Raw genomic sequence first — 13,153 nt, forward strand, 5'->3', positions numbered from 1 at the left:
CTATCACACAAAACTGCCGTGAAGATTTAACTGATTATGAAGCTGCTTTTCTCATTGGAGCTGGAAAATATAGCTACTTTGGATGTGGCAGATGGAATTCTACAAATGATGACGACACTCCTCTAATGTGGAGACCAGAATATGATAAGCCACTGGGAGCTCCTAATGGTCCTGCTACTTACAAGAATGGTGTCTGGAGGAGAGAATTCTCTCGTGGAACAACTGTTGAGTTTGATACAAGCACTAACACTGGAACTATAAAATGGGGGACTTGATTAATGCAGTATATTATCATCATATTTTTTTGTTATTTTATGACAATTAAGTATATAATGGCTTAGGCTACAAGACATTGTTAATAAATATTGAATAATATTCATGAATGATTAAGGTCAACTAAAGAAGTAGTCAAGTCATGGCAATGAATGGGACACTCTTTCTCTTCTCTTTGATGGTAGTACTTTGTTCTGCAAAGCTACCAATGTTCTCATGGGATACATTACCAGTGTTCTTTCATTCTTGCAATGTAACTGGCTTATATTCTGAGGAATCAATCAAAACCATTGCCAAGTTCCAAATGGTTACTATTGAGAAGTCACAAAGTCACCTTGTCTCTGGAGTAGATGATGAAGATGACATGATGCGTGTCATGAAAATGGTAAAGGATGTCAATCCAAATGCTGCCACATACTTCTACATGCCATCATTTAAAGTTCATCCTCAAATGTCAAAAATGACAAGAGAACTAGATCAGCATCCAGACTGGTACCTAAGAGACAGTAATGGAACTAAAGTTAGAAATAGACAAGGTTATTATGCATTTGATGTATCTAAACCTGATCTAAGACAGTGGTGGAAAAACTTTTGTCTCAATGCTCTTAAAGTTACGAATGGCGATGGATGTTATTCTGACTCATCCCAACGCTATAATACAACTTTCAAGCCGCCATTGTCACCAGAGAAGGAGAAGGCATGGGGAGATGGTCTACTCGAACTTTCTAAAGAAGTACAACAGGCTTTAGGGGATGACAGACTGCTCATTGGGAAAGTTGCTAATCAGTCGTATGTCAAAGCAGTTCAAATTGAATACTTTTATGCACGTAATTCTTCAATAGTTGAGCTAATGCTTGCTGTTGAAGTTGGACAGGTTGTACAAGCTCATGTACCAATCACACAAAACTGTTGTGATGACATAACTAATTTTGAAGCTGCTTTTCTCATTGGAGCTGGAAAATATAGCTACTTTGGATGTGGCATATGGAGTACTCCAAATGATGACACTAATGCATTTATCTGGAGACCAGAATATGATAAGCCACTGGGAGCTCCTAATGGTCCTGCTACTTACAAGAATGGTGTCTGGAGGAGAGAATTCTCTCGTGGAACAACTGTTGAGTTTGATACAAGCACTAACACTGGAACTATAAAATGGGGGACTTAGTCAACTGTATAGCTACTTTTATTCATTTATTAATGAGCTGATTGTTTTGCTTATGCATGCATGCACATGACATTGCTTTTGATAATCAGATTCATTAATGATAGAAGGTCAACTCAAGCAATGGCAATGAGTAGCTGGACACTCTTTCTCTTCTCTTTGATGGTAGTACTTTGTTCTGCAAAGCTACCAATGTTCTCATGGGATACATTACCAGTGTTCTTTCATTCTGGTAATGAGAGTGGCCTGTATTCTGAGGAATCAATCAAAACCATTGCCAAGTTTCCTATGGTTACTATTGAGAAGTTTCAAAGTGATCTTATCCCTGGAGTGGATGATGAGGATGACATGATGCTTGTCATGATAATGGTTAAGCGTGTCAATCCAAATGTTGCCACATACTTCTACATGAACTCATACAAAGATCGTCCAGAAATGACAAGAATGGCAAGAGAGCTTGCGGATCAGCATCCAGACTGGTACCTAAGAGACAGTAATGGAACTAAAGTTAAAAATGCTGGACAAGGTTACTATGCATTTGATGTATCTAATCCTGATGTGAGACAATGGTGGAAAGAGACATGCCTTACTGCTCTGAATATTACTAATGGTGATGGGTGCTTCTGTGACTCATCTGGCAGCATAAATGCCTCATTCATTCCACCATTGTCACCAGAGAAGGAGAAGGCATGGGGAGATGGTCTACTTCAACTAACTAAAGAGGTACAGGATGCTTTGGGTGATGACAAACTGCTCATTGGGAAGTTCTCTAACCAGTCTTATGTGAAATCAATTCAGATTGAGTTTTTTGCTCCTAACAATGCATCAATAGTAGAACTGATGCTTGGTGCTACTGTTGGACAAGTGATACAAGCTCATGTACCTGTAAAAGAAGATTGTGCTGGAGATTTGACTAATTACATGGCTGCATTTCTTATTGGAGCTGGAAAGTATTGCTACTTTGGGTGTGGCCATTGGAACACTCAAAATGATGATAAAAGTGCTTTTTTATGGAAGCCAGAATATGATAAGCCACTGGGAGCTCCTAATGGTCCTGCTACTTACAAGAATGGTGTCTGGAGGAGAGAATTCTCTCGTGGAACAACTGTTGAGTTTGATACAAGCACTAACACTGGAACTATAAAATGGGGGACTTAATAATTGATGCTACATTACAATTATTTTATTGTACTATAGCTGCATTAAGTATTGCTTTATAGATATGTTCATTTGCTCACATTACCATAAATAGAGTAAATGAAATAGCCCCTCCTATTGAAGCAACGCCCACACAATAGGTGTGGTATAAATAACAAAAATGGCTCTAGAAGAAATCAGGTCTCAGTTAAAAGAGACGGAAGCTGTCGAGGCGTTAGTTGCTGCTTATGTAAGTACACCATTGTTACCCCAAAAGTGTTTATACTGTTGATAGAGTCTAGAGGTACAACACAGTTTAAAGGCAAATGTAGATTTTGGTGGAATAGAGGAAGACATTGCAATACAATGTCCTGCTCCTGGTTTTGTCCTCAGTTTCAGTAAAGGAGACTACCTACACATCAAACAAGACTATACTGAGGACTGGCTCATCGGACGTGTAGTCGGCTCAGATACTGGACTAGGATTCCTCCCAAGGTAATTTAAAATTAAAAATAACAACAGCTGTTAAATATTGCTACTGTTGCTGTATCTTAGGAAATTTTTTGGCATTTAAAAGGAGATTTTTATAACTTTTCCTGATACATATACATGTTCTTATGTTGTGTAGAAAGTTTGAGCTGATTCCAATTAAAATTGGATTTTCTACAAATTTTTTAAGTTACTCAAAAATTGGGCCAAAGTCCCTGTACTATAGTACAGTGTCGTTGGCCAAATTTCACCAAAAATGACTAGGAGAGAATTCTCAATTTTTATTACATTTTCTGATGCATATACATGTTCTTATGTTGTGTAGCAAGTTTGAACTGATTCCGATTGAATTTGGATTTTTTTTACAAATTTTTAAAGTTGCTGTCATTCTTTATAAAAAGTTGATTAGTCACAAGTCACAAGGATCTTGTATTATTATTTTTCAGTGAGAAGCTATTGCAGAAGGTGACCGATGATAAAAGAGGTGTTGCTGAGCCTGGAGATGTTGTAAGAGAGTGTACTATTACTATTAAAACTGTTCTTATCTCCTTTCCTATTTATTTCCAGCTGTATCAAGTTATAGTCTATCAGAAAGCTCCAATAGTACGTCCCATTGTACTGATGGGCCCTTCACTGAAAGGATGTAATGTAAGTGACTACTGACTAGCTTTTCTCATTAGATTTCTTATGCTTCTTATTCTAGTTGACTGACTCCCTACAGAATGCTTTGCTGGGAGTACTGACAAGAAAGTTCTCCGATAGGTTAGTAATCGTGAAGTCGAAGGCATCAGTGTCATCTCTTAGTCCTAGACAAGGTACTGGTTGAGGGAAAGGAGGACAAAGAAAAGTGGAAATGTGTTATCATTATATTCACTGTTCCCTTATCAAGTTTATAAAGCTTTGACTCATAAAACAATCTTTATTCACAAGAATCATTAATTTAGAATTCTTAGAAAGACTACCAGTAAAAGTCCTGATTTTAGTTAATTTAAATTGTTGCCATCCTTTTCTGTCTAATTCACAAGTTGGTATTATCTATTGTTCTTTTGTGTAGCATATGAACTTAAGTCTCAAGTCTATGAAGCTGGTAAAAGCAATCACATTGTCTACCTTGATTGTGACGCTAGCTGTCCTTCAGAGATCAGTAACCTTGAACTACACCCACTCATTGTCTACATACAAGTCAGTCGTATTGAAGTCCTTAATAAACTCCTTCGCTCCACTTGCCAAGACAAATCAAAACGGAGCGAGTTATTGGCAGCTGCTAATTACTTGTATGATCTTCCAAGAGGCAACTTTTCACTTATACTGACCGATAGCTTTCTTGATGTTGCTAGTCGGAAACTGGAACTGTTTCTGGAGAGCTACTGGATTTCGACACACCCTCCAATCCCACCCACATAAAACAGGCCATGTCTCTCTTTAAATTTTTATATCACAAATAATAATGTATGATATTAGTCTATAATTATGTTTCTGTTCTTGTGTTGTTGTTAAATTATATTCACATTTTTCGCATTCTGTTTGGTGTTATAATTCCTTGGAGATTTATATTGGGTGTGGTTCATTTTGGTGATTTACAGGGTGTGGCTGGCTTTAAAACATGATGAACGTTTTGGAGTTTGAGAGGCTGGTATGGCCTTCATTATCTCTTGTTGCAACTTTTGTGTCAGGTCTCCTATTCATAATAGCAATGGCAACACCAGGATGGTTCAAAGTAAGCTGCATTATGACTATTACATGTACATGTATATTGCAAAAAACATGCATAGGCCATATTTAACAAATTCATACAGTATGATTGTAATCCTTTGACACGCTAGATTGATCTCCAGTTGTTTGGTCAAGCTAGAGGCAATATATCACTCGGATTGATACAGGGAAGGCAAGTTATTGATGGAGAAGATGGTGCTCTTCTGCAAGACACTCACTTTTACACATGTAAGCTTCTATGAAAAGATGAAATGTTACCTTTTACCATTTCATGCAGTTGAGAAGTTTGATGGTGTTATTGGTCTTGTCTCACTCTACCTGCTTCTCTTGTTCCTTCTCCTCACAATACCTTTGTCTTTGCTAAACCTCTGCGTTGAATTCTTGAACACGTATCAAGTTGTCAAAAAATGGTGGAAGGGGCCCTCAGCCATTTATGTCCTCAGCCTCATTATTGGTAAGTATATTTTTTCATTATTATTTTTTGACGATTTTTTTTTCTATTATAACAGTTGTATTAGCTTCTTTGTCAGCAGCAGTATCCAGTGATTTCTATGTTGTTGATCTCTCTGATCCTCATAACATACATCAAATCATCAATAACTCTTTGCCTTCTGCAAATCTTCATAAATATGAAGGAACTGCTAGCCTCCAATATTCTGCATATTTATTTTATGTTGGTAAGTTAGTTATGTACACTATTTGCATGCATGCAAATGTGAAGCAAAGTTTTGCCAAAATATGTACTGTATTGCTAAGTATTATAATCTTTTATTTTAATCTTTAGGTGCTTGTATCTCTGTACTACCGGTCCTCCTGTCATGGCGGCTTGCTGTACTTTTACCTGTCTTCTATGATGTGAAGGTGTTAGGAAAGATGGGTATAGACATACCAGAGAGAACTGAATTGGAAGTGTATGAGGGACAAGAAGTTGCCAGTGATGAGGAGGAGGATGAAGAAGGGGAGGAGGAGGAAGATTCTGATGATGATGATGATGATGATGATGATGACGATGAAGAGAGTGAAGAGTCTTATCATTACCCTTCAAGTTCTCAGCAGCCAAAGAGGCCAGTGGCAGCAGGATATTTAACATACCACCAGTGATAGTCATTATTATTATTATTATAAAACAACTTTACATACATCTTTTTTTACATCAACGTTTTAATATAGTATGTCAGAGATCCAATCATGGAATAGTAAAATAGACCCTATACAGTTAGAACACATTTTGAATATAACTTTCACGTCCTCGATCAATATTAGCATTCAAATCATATGGCTGTTCCCATAGGGTAACTCCAAATGTTTTTCCCAAATAAAATTATTGTTATGATGGTGTAGTGGATAGCACGTGGTTTTGCGCATGCGCAGTGGTTTAGGCGCCCAATACAAAAATAACAAGTCCTGAGAGAGTCTCTCATTCTCTCTGACTGAATCTCTCTCTCCTTCTCTTCCCTCGGCCTCTCTGCCCGAACACATTCGCTGTCATGTCTCAGAGACTCGTAGCCAGTATGTTCAGCCCCGTTACCTTCGATATCTCTCCAGAGGAGGGCAACACGGTCAAACGGTAAGACACCCAACCCAGTAACCACCCGTGTATACAGCCTGTTCTTCTCTTCTCTCCCCCTCTCTTGTAGGACTCCGAGGAGAAAGCTCTGCCTTGATGACAGCATACATTCACCGACCACCACAGATAGCGGTAAGTGTCTGGCGACCCGTTTCAATAGTAAATCATGACATACAAACTCTCTCCCTCCCTCCCTCCATCTCTCTCTCTCCCTTCTATCCCATTACAGCCTGTAGCACCTCTTGTTCCATGAACAGCGACTCAGAGTAAGTTGAATGGAGAGTGGCAATGAGTGCTAACTGATTATCATTCTTGTGGCTCCCCATATGGAGGAGTTGTGGTCATGTATCACCGTCTCTTATTAAAGTTTGATTAAATCTCCTCTCTCTCTCTCTCTCTTTTCCTCTTCTTCTTCATCCCTAGGTGTTCTACTAGTATAGACAGACGACATTCACTGGCTACGTATCCTGGCAAAGTGAGTTTATTACTCGTCAGTTTTGAATATTTCTGGTTTTCCATTTGTTTTACTATTAAGGCATTGTTATATCATTCCAGTGAATGACAAACACTTACTAGTATGTCTTCGTCCTGTGTTACATGTATAACACTGATATCATGTTAAAGAGACATAATTATATTACTATCACTAGTTGATGTCTCTCTTTCTTGTTATTGTTTCAGGAGAATGTCTGCTCTGGTCCACTTTCAGGAGCAAAGTTACGTCCATTGTCCTTCTCCTCCCTCCCACTGTCGCCGCTGTCGAGTAATCGTAATAATGTGTTAACCTCGAAGCCGCTCATGAAACACATCAGCTCACCACTGGTCAGTTCTATCTCCTTTTTATCTCTCCCCCTCCCTCCCTCTCTCTTTTTCATTTAAGACACACAATCTTGACACTTTCCCCCTCTCTTGATAATACTCCTACACATTCTTTATACTCAAAACCTTATGTACACTCTGTGTGTGTGTGTGTGTGTGTGTGTGTGTGTGTGTGTGTGTGTGTGAGTGTACCAGTTATAATAGTAGCTACCATGTGTTCCTTTTCTCTAAAATTTAGGAAAGAATGACACTTGCTTCGCCTAACAGTTGCAGCAGTGATGGTTACTTTTCGGATGTTTTTGATTGCGTAGGAGAGGTTTGTGTTGATACATATGTCCTGGGGCTGCTAATGAGTACTTTACTCTCTTTCCTCTGTTAGGATCCCTCACAAGAGATGATGCCCAAGTGCTTCTCAAGCCTTTTTGCTGCACCGATCTCTAGTAACTGCGATGATGACAGAGAGGTATGAGTAGTGGGGAATATTAATTTGTGGTTTTATGATATTATATTGTTTTGTCATTAGAGCCCAGTGTCAAGAAGAGGCTCCATGAAGGTTTGTGTGTGTGGCATCACTCCATATATGTAGTTGATTGTGTTTCTTTTACATATTTAGAGATCTCTGCTTGAGACTAATGATGAGAGAGAATCAAAGAAGACACCTCTTCCATCACCTTCTTCATTCACTGCATTACAGCCACCCTCTTCTCCACCAGCAGCCCACAAGTCACTGAAGGTATATCAACACTCCAATGATTCTCTTATAACTGATGCCATTCATAGGGTGTTGCTTTATTTCGATCTCAGTCAGTCTGTGTTCCTCCTCCCTGTGAGGATGCCATGTTCCCTGACTCACCAGGTAAACAGCTGGTGTATGCATAGCAACCACAACCACTTCCCTCCTCTCTCTCTCCCTCCTCATATTCATTAGGGTCTGGTGGTGTAGAGAGGATAGGTGATCACACTAAGGTATACCATTGAGGGTGTATCAGTCAGTCTCAGTTGACATATCCCCTTTCTTTCCCTAGCCTTATCTCCTGCCACTGACACAAGGCACAGTCCCTGATCAAAAAAGCATCTCACCAGATACTGTGAGTCTGGAGTACTCATAATCTCATTATTATAAATATTGTGACTGTCACCTTTACATTTAATGTGTTCTCTTGTAGGTGGAGTCACTATTAAATGGTAAACACGATACTAAGTATCTTATAGTTGATTGTCGGTATCCTTATGAATATGAAGGAGGACACATTAGGGTATGTCTTTAATCAGTACAGTACAGTCTATTGTGGTTTATGCATGTAGGGTCATAGATATTAGAGTAGCTATGGTAGGATATTTTTAAAATATCAATTCTTGTGAATATTTATACTGGTACCATGTACATGCATGTATATGTCATTTTGGTCTACCACAATGCAATTATTGGCCAGCTCTCATTACTAACCTCATTTTTACTAAAATCACTTTGATAGTAACCTCTTCCCATTCAAACTAACTTCATTGTCTTTTTAAAATATACTTTTACTGTTTTTATTATTCTGCCACCAAGTTTCATATTTTATTGATCCATCAAGATAGCTGTTAGTCTAAACAGCCATTGGGTATCCCCCAGAAGGCAGTATTTCCTCTTGAACTAATATTTTGCTATCTTAAAATGACCTTTAGACTCAATTATTTGCATTCTTACTCACTCGAAACACTAGCACTTTATGCTGCTATCATCATTACTATTATTTGAATCCTCCCCCCCTAGGGTGCCATTAATATTTGGGAGAAAGACACACTTTTAGAAAGATTTTTTTCAACACCTACTCATCCAAAATCGTCTTCTGAAAGTGAAGAGAGAAATATTATAGTCTTTCATTGCGAGTTTTCGTCAAAAAGAGCACCAGAAATGTACAAATGAGTCCAGCACACACACAGACATCATGACATTGAGAGAGCCAGTGAATGTGTCATGAGATATAGAAGTGTGACATGGTTGAGTGTCACACTCTCATTTCATGTTTTTACCATGTTTAGGAGTCGTTTCATGAGGAAAGTCGATCGAGAGAGAAACGGTATGGAATTCCCTAAACTCTACTACCCAGAGCTCTACCTCATTGAAGGAGGATACAAGAACTTTTATGCAACTCATCCTGTAAGTACAATACATGCAGTTCATTGTATTGTCATAATGCAGCCTTTCTCTCTAGTTGTCACTTGATTCCTTCTTTACTAATATGCTATTCCTTTACTGTGTCAGCTATATGTGCATTGCTTTGCTTGCTTAGGCTTTACCCTTTATGTTTCACATCTGTCTAGTATTAATTATATTATTATTATTATTATTATTATTATTATTTTAGGATCTTTGTGAGCCCAAGGAGTACAAGACTATGCTTGATACAGGCCACAAAGTTGACTTGATGCATTTCTCCAGAAGGTCCAAGTCCTGGGCTGGTCACTCCAATGTTAAAGGAAGCAGGCTCCGTCACAGGCACTCTGTTCCTGACATTCATTAAAGATTATTATTTTATTAATTTTTGTCTATGGACAGCTCTTCAGGACTAGCACTCCATTTGTATGTCAATTAATGCATTTGTACAACACATTTTCTGAACTTAAAAAAGAAGAAATAGATTTATTATTATTATTATTATCACAGTTTCACTCTTCTTGTTCTTAGTAGATTATGTTTGTATTCATTTTTTGTTTTTTTTTCTCTGTGTGATGAGATGAGATAGAGTATTTAACTTTTTAATGCATAGTTGAAATTATCTGAGAACTTGGTCTTTCCCCTCTTCTGGTCAAGAGCGTCCAGTTTCTTCCCAACTCTAGCCAGTACATGCCTGCAGGGATAAGCAGAGAATGACTTCACACTATGGCCTGTAGTAACTGGAGCCTTTGGGTATATGTCTTAATGGACTACCGACCACAATCCAGCCCCAACTGTCTCTAATTAACCATTCACTAATGTCCTGGACTAGTACTACCAATACTGGCTGGGCTGTGTTCTCTCTATTTCTTACTTGTTCAGTATTTTTGACTCTATGCGATTTTTTGGAGTCTTTTCCAGTTTCTTGATGTCAGTCAGTCCAGGGTACTTGGTCTTCTTTGATCTTGGTTTCTTGTCTTTTGTTCCACCTGGACCTGGTGTTGGTTCAAAGACATGGTGTGATGTCTCCAGTCTATAGGATACTAGGCACTAACCTTTTGGAGTATCAGGAGGGGCAGCAGCAGCTGGTGTCTTTGTTTCAATTACCGTGTCACTTTGGGACATCTCAAGACAGTCAATAGGATCTCCATGTTCATCTCTTGGGATGATGACCCCGTGAAGAGGACACTACATAATGAATGGACAGAGACTGTACATACTCATGAAGCAACATTGACTGTATCATTCCATAGTGTGTGTATGGGGGGGGGGGTTGACTATCCATAAGATGCTACTAACACTACAATTCAAACTCTGCTCTGCTTATAATCAGACACTATGAGTTCATTAAAGTCTCAATACTTTTATTTTATCTTTGCGGGGGCAGAGTGAGCCACTTGGTAGGGGAGCACGGCAGGATCTCTCCACTGGTTGAAAGGTACCAGCGAATGTTATACTTCTGTGGCTCAGAGAGGCCATCACGTCCTACAAAGGATCAAAAACTAAATGATGCTTAAAGCTAACCTCTGAGACAGTAAGGTCAGGTTCGGCACACCAGTATCTGTGCAAGGAGTCCATCCTGAGAATAAAGACAGTAGATTCAGTTAACAATGACTGTACTGTACATACGCTGTCGGCATTATTGATGGCTGTCGTGAGTCCCCCCAGTGAAGGAGGTCAACGTCAAACGGAACAGTTGCAGCTGATGAAGTTTGACTTGAGCCACTTGCTGCTCCTTTAGCAGGACCTGGAGGGATGGTAGCTGATTGCTGTCTGGGAGGAAGTAATGTAAAGACATTAATAAGTACAATACTGACTGGAGGAGGCCTTTAGCTTTCATCTGAGCCTGAGGTGTAGTGGGATCAGAAGCAAGGTCCTCCTCTAGCCCCACAGGTGTCTTATGATAACTGGCTACTGCAGTTGTCCATGGCAGCAATGAAGAACAGTGAGCAGCAATGCTGTCTGGTGGGTATGATGGAGGAGCTAAGTCTGTTGGACCAGTTGAGGAGTCCTCCTCTTCTTCTTGTTCTAATCCTTTGATATCCAGTTCTGCATATTTGCCTTTGGCAGCTAATACTTGAGCCTTTAAGTCAATAGCTTCCTTTAGTAAGGCTTCTTGACCAGCCTTTGTAAACCACTGGCAGAGCCAGATAAAGAGAGGGGGAAGGAGAGGGAGGGGAATTATGGTAGGATATCAAATAAGAGGAAAGAGAAAGATGCAATGAAAAGACAAGAAACAGTAGGGAAAGCAAGTAGGAGTAAGAGAGAAAGTAATATAAGAGATAGTTTTAGCTCTCACTTCAATCCACTTGTTAATTCGAGGAAGGTAGGTTTTCACAGCAAGTTTGTAACGCTCCCTCAAAGTAGCTATTAGAGTCTCATTATCGTCTTTATTAACAATAACACGATCAGGTACCCTAATGGTAGTAACAGTAGGGTTCCGACCCACTAGTCCATTGATGGCTCCGGTAGCCATTGTCACTTCTTCCCATTCAACATCATCAGACTCACTCTCACCATCAGTAGAGGTATCATCAGGTTCTCTTGAACACCCTCCAGTTTGAGATGAGGTCTCATTAGATGACGGACTACCAACAGTCTTTAAAACTAGCTCAGAGTCAGTTTCTGCTGAGACAGAGTCAGATTTGGTTGAGTTTTGACTGCAGTTTGATACCGGGTTTGATTCATTGAGGGGGAACAGGTCCATGAAACTTGGCATGAGGATCTTAAAACACGACTCCATTTCAAATAGACAGCCCTTAATGTCAGGAGCCTGTTCTGAGAAAGCATGAAAAAATAACGAACTTAATAATGTGTTTAATAATGTGTTTAATAATCAAATTTAAATAATGAATTTAATAATATATTTATTGTACAAAGCCTAAGCAAGTTTGTGGCTAGCCCACCACCTGGTTGGTATAAATCCATAATTATTCTTTTCCAATACCCACCACAATCCATTACAGACTAAACTACTTACCATTCATTTCTACTCTAATCTTCTCTAGACGCTGCTCAAGGAAGGCCCTCTGTCTGCTCTCTCTCTCTTCTTGTCTTCTTTGTTCTCCTTCACTTGAAGATGTGAGTCTGTCAAAATCTACCTATACATTATTATTTATTTATTTATTATTATTATTATTATTGTTATTGTTATTATTATGAGGAACATTGACACAAAATGTGATAATCACTACGCAGTCAAAACAAATTTGAATTAACAATCTATGTTCAAACCTTCTTATTGTGTTTGAGGTAATTGTACCCAAGTTTCAATTTAGGGTAACCTTCTCCATACTTCTCCACCCATTCCTTGAAAGAAAGCAAACTGACCTCCTTCAGCTTTGCAGCTGCTAAACGAGGAGGTGGGAGTGGCTCAACTCCACAAACTAAAACAAGATTAGAAGATTCGAACTCGTAATAAACATTCCTCACCCAACATTATGAGTTTCTGACAGTCTGAGGTCACTAGTTGACGAAAGATGTGAGAGCGTTGGAACAATTGATCGATTATTTGAAAGGAAGAGAGACGGACCTCAGAATGCTTGGTTGCAACATCTCTCATGAGCCTATCATACACTAACTGTACATAAGTATTGTTGGTTCTAGAGAAGGTATTGTTTACCAAAATATTTTCAATCATGGCCTTTAAGAATTAACCTGCAGTAGTTCTTTATCTTTTTCATTAGCTTCTCATCGAGAGAGGGATCCCCAGAGTGTGTCAGTGTCTCTATGATCTTCAATATCTCAGTCCTAGCTTCAATCTCCATTATTTCCCTTTTTATCTGGGGTGGGGTTTTACCACGCCCATTTGACTAGGTGTGGTTTCCTGAGTCACGTGCCTAACATTTTC

General features: G+C 39.0%; 5 protein-coding genes across 6 annotated transcripts in view; 4 read left to right on the forward strand and 1 right to left on the reverse strand.

Annotated features, from left to right (window-relative positions):
• The window catches only part of LOC109580551 (uncharacterized), a 5,610-nt gene extending 4,142 nt beyond the window's left edge, over positions 1-1,468 (forward strand). The window contains exon 2 of the mRNA XM_019993853.1: positions 455-1,468. Within this exon, the coding sequence (XP_019849412.1) occupies positions 455-1,441 (987 nt within the window). The 3' untranslated portion in view covers positions 1,442-1,468. The remainder of the gene's footprint in view (positions 1-454) is intronic.
• Positions 1,469-2,713: 1,245 nt separating this feature from the next.
• Positions 2,714-4,582, forward strand: LOC105316946 (voltage-dependent L-type calcium channel subunit beta-1-like). Its single transcript, XM_011412267.2, has 6 exons — positions 2,714-2,825; positions 2,871-3,070; positions 3,511-3,571; positions 3,632-3,712; positions 3,768-3,879; positions 4,119-4,582. The coding sequence occupies exons 1-6, from the start codon at positions 2,757-2,759 to the stop codon at positions 4,466-4,468; spliced, it is 873 nt and encodes a 290-aa protein (XP_011410569.1). The 5' UTR covers positions 2,714-2,756; the 3' UTR covers positions 4,469-4,582.
• Positions 4,583-4,649: 67 nt separating this feature from the next.
• On the forward strand, positions 4,650-5,963 carry LOC109580552 (uncharacterized). Its single transcript, XM_019993855.1, has 5 exons — positions 4,650-4,781; positions 4,888-5,005; positions 5,055-5,231; positions 5,287-5,454; positions 5,562-5,963. The coding sequence occupies exons 1-5, from the start codon at positions 4,668-4,670 to the stop codon at positions 5,876-5,878; spliced, it is 894 nt and encodes a 297-aa protein (XP_019849414.1). The 5' UTR covers positions 4,650-4,667; the 3' UTR covers positions 5,879-5,963.
• Positions 5,964-6,154: 191 nt separating this feature from the next.
• LOC100639979 (M-phase inducer phosphatase-like) lies at positions 6,155-9,913 on the forward strand. Its single transcript, XM_003384670.3, has 16 exons — positions 6,155-6,344; positions 6,415-6,476; positions 6,574-6,610; positions 6,768-6,819; positions 7,026-7,166; positions 7,402-7,479; positions 7,543-7,626; positions 7,687-7,716; positions 7,777-7,896; positions 7,944-8,019; positions 8,092-8,129; positions 8,189-8,251; positions 8,330-8,419; positions 8,920-9,062; positions 9,189-9,306; positions 9,515-9,913. The coding sequence occupies exons 1-16, from the start codon at positions 6,265-6,267 to the stop codon at positions 9,668-9,670; spliced, it is 1,368 nt and encodes a 455-aa protein (XP_003384718.1). The 5' UTR covers positions 6,155-6,264; the 3' UTR covers positions 9,671-9,913.
• On the reverse strand, positions 9,743-13,114 carry LOC100640106 (UV-stimulated scaffold protein A-like). 2 transcript variants are annotated; one of them, XM_019993846.1, is made up of 12 exons: positions 12,961-13,114; positions 12,736-12,905; positions 12,538-12,689; positions 12,284-12,404; positions 11,603-12,081; positions 11,121-11,440; positions 10,933-11,076; positions 10,828-10,882; positions 10,666-10,788; positions 10,359-10,491; positions 10,178-10,292; positions 9,743-9,997 (listed from the first exon to the last, which is right to left on the reverse strand). In XM_019993846.1, the coding sequence occupies exons 1-12, from the start codon at positions 13,068-13,070 to the stop codon at positions 9,898-9,900; spliced, it is 2,022 nt and encodes a 673-aa protein (XP_019849405.1). In that variant the 5' UTR covers positions 13,071-13,114; the 3' UTR covers positions 9,743-9,897. The 2 variants fall into 2 exon arrangements, with proteins under 2 accessions (XP_019849405.1, XP_003384719.1); XM_003384671.3 differs by having other exon boundaries at positions 10,178-10,298; positions 12,961-13,113.
• Positions 13,115-13,153: the final 39 nt, after the last annotated feature.

Source organism: Amphimedon queenslandica, unplaced genomic scaffold (assembly GCF_000090795.2).
Source record: "Amphimedon queenslandica unplaced genomic scaffold, v1.1 AMPQUscaffold_13487, whole genome shotgun sequence".
NCBI classification, from domain to species: Eukaryota; Metazoa; Porifera; class Demospongiae; order Haplosclerida; family Niphatidae; genus Amphimedon; species Amphimedon queenslandica.

Bases quoted from the DNA above. Each gene is read 5' to 3' on its own strand.
- LOC105316946 (XM_011412267.2), top strand. From the start codon at position 2,757: ATGGCTCTAGAAGAAATCAGGTCTCAGTTAAAAGAGACGGAAGCTGTC. The intron at 3,071-3,510 runs GTAATTTAAAAT...ATTATTTTTCAG, and splicing joins GGACTAGGATTCCTCCCAAG to TGAGAAGCTATTGCAGAAGG. The intron at 3,572-3,631 runs GTAAGAGAGTGT...ATTTATTTCCAG, and splicing joins TTGCTGAGCCTGGAGATGTT to CTGTATCAAGTTATAGTCTA.
- LOC109580552 (XM_019993855.1), top strand. From the start codon at position 4,668: ATGATGAACGTTTTGGAGTTTGAGAGGCTGGTATGGCCTTCATTATCT. The intron at 4,782-4,887 runs GTAAGCTGCATT...TTGACACGCTAG, and splicing joins CAACACCAGGATGGTTCAAA to ATTGATCTCCAGTTGTTTGG. The intron at 5,232-5,286 runs GTAAGTATATTT...CTATTATAACAG, and splicing joins TGTCCTCAGCCTCATTATTG to TTGTATTAGCTTCTTTGTCA.
- LOC100639979 (XM_003384670.3), top strand. From the start codon at position 6,265: ATGTCTCAGAGACTCGTAGCCAGTATGTTCAGCCCCGTTACCTTCGAT. The intron at 7,167-7,401 runs GTCAGTTCTATC...TCTAAAATTTAG, and splicing joins AACACATCAGCTCACCACTG to GAAAGAATGACACTTGCTTC. The intron at 8,020-8,091 runs GTAAACAGCTGG...CATATTCATTAG, and splicing joins CATGTTCCCTGACTCACCAG to GGTCTGGTGGTGTAGAGAGG.
- LOC100640106 (XM_003384671.3), bottom strand. From the start codon at position 13,070: ATGGAGATTGAAGCTAGGACTGAGATATTGAAGATCATAGAGACACTG. The intron at 11,441-11,602 runs GTGAGAGCTAAA...TGGCTCTGCCAG, and splicing joins GAATTAACAAGTGGATTGAA to TGGTTTACAAAGGCTGGTCA. The intron at 10,299-10,358 runs GTTAGTGCCTAG...AACCAACACCAG, and splicing joins CCCTCCTGATACTCCAAAAG to GTCCAGGTGGAACAAAAGAC.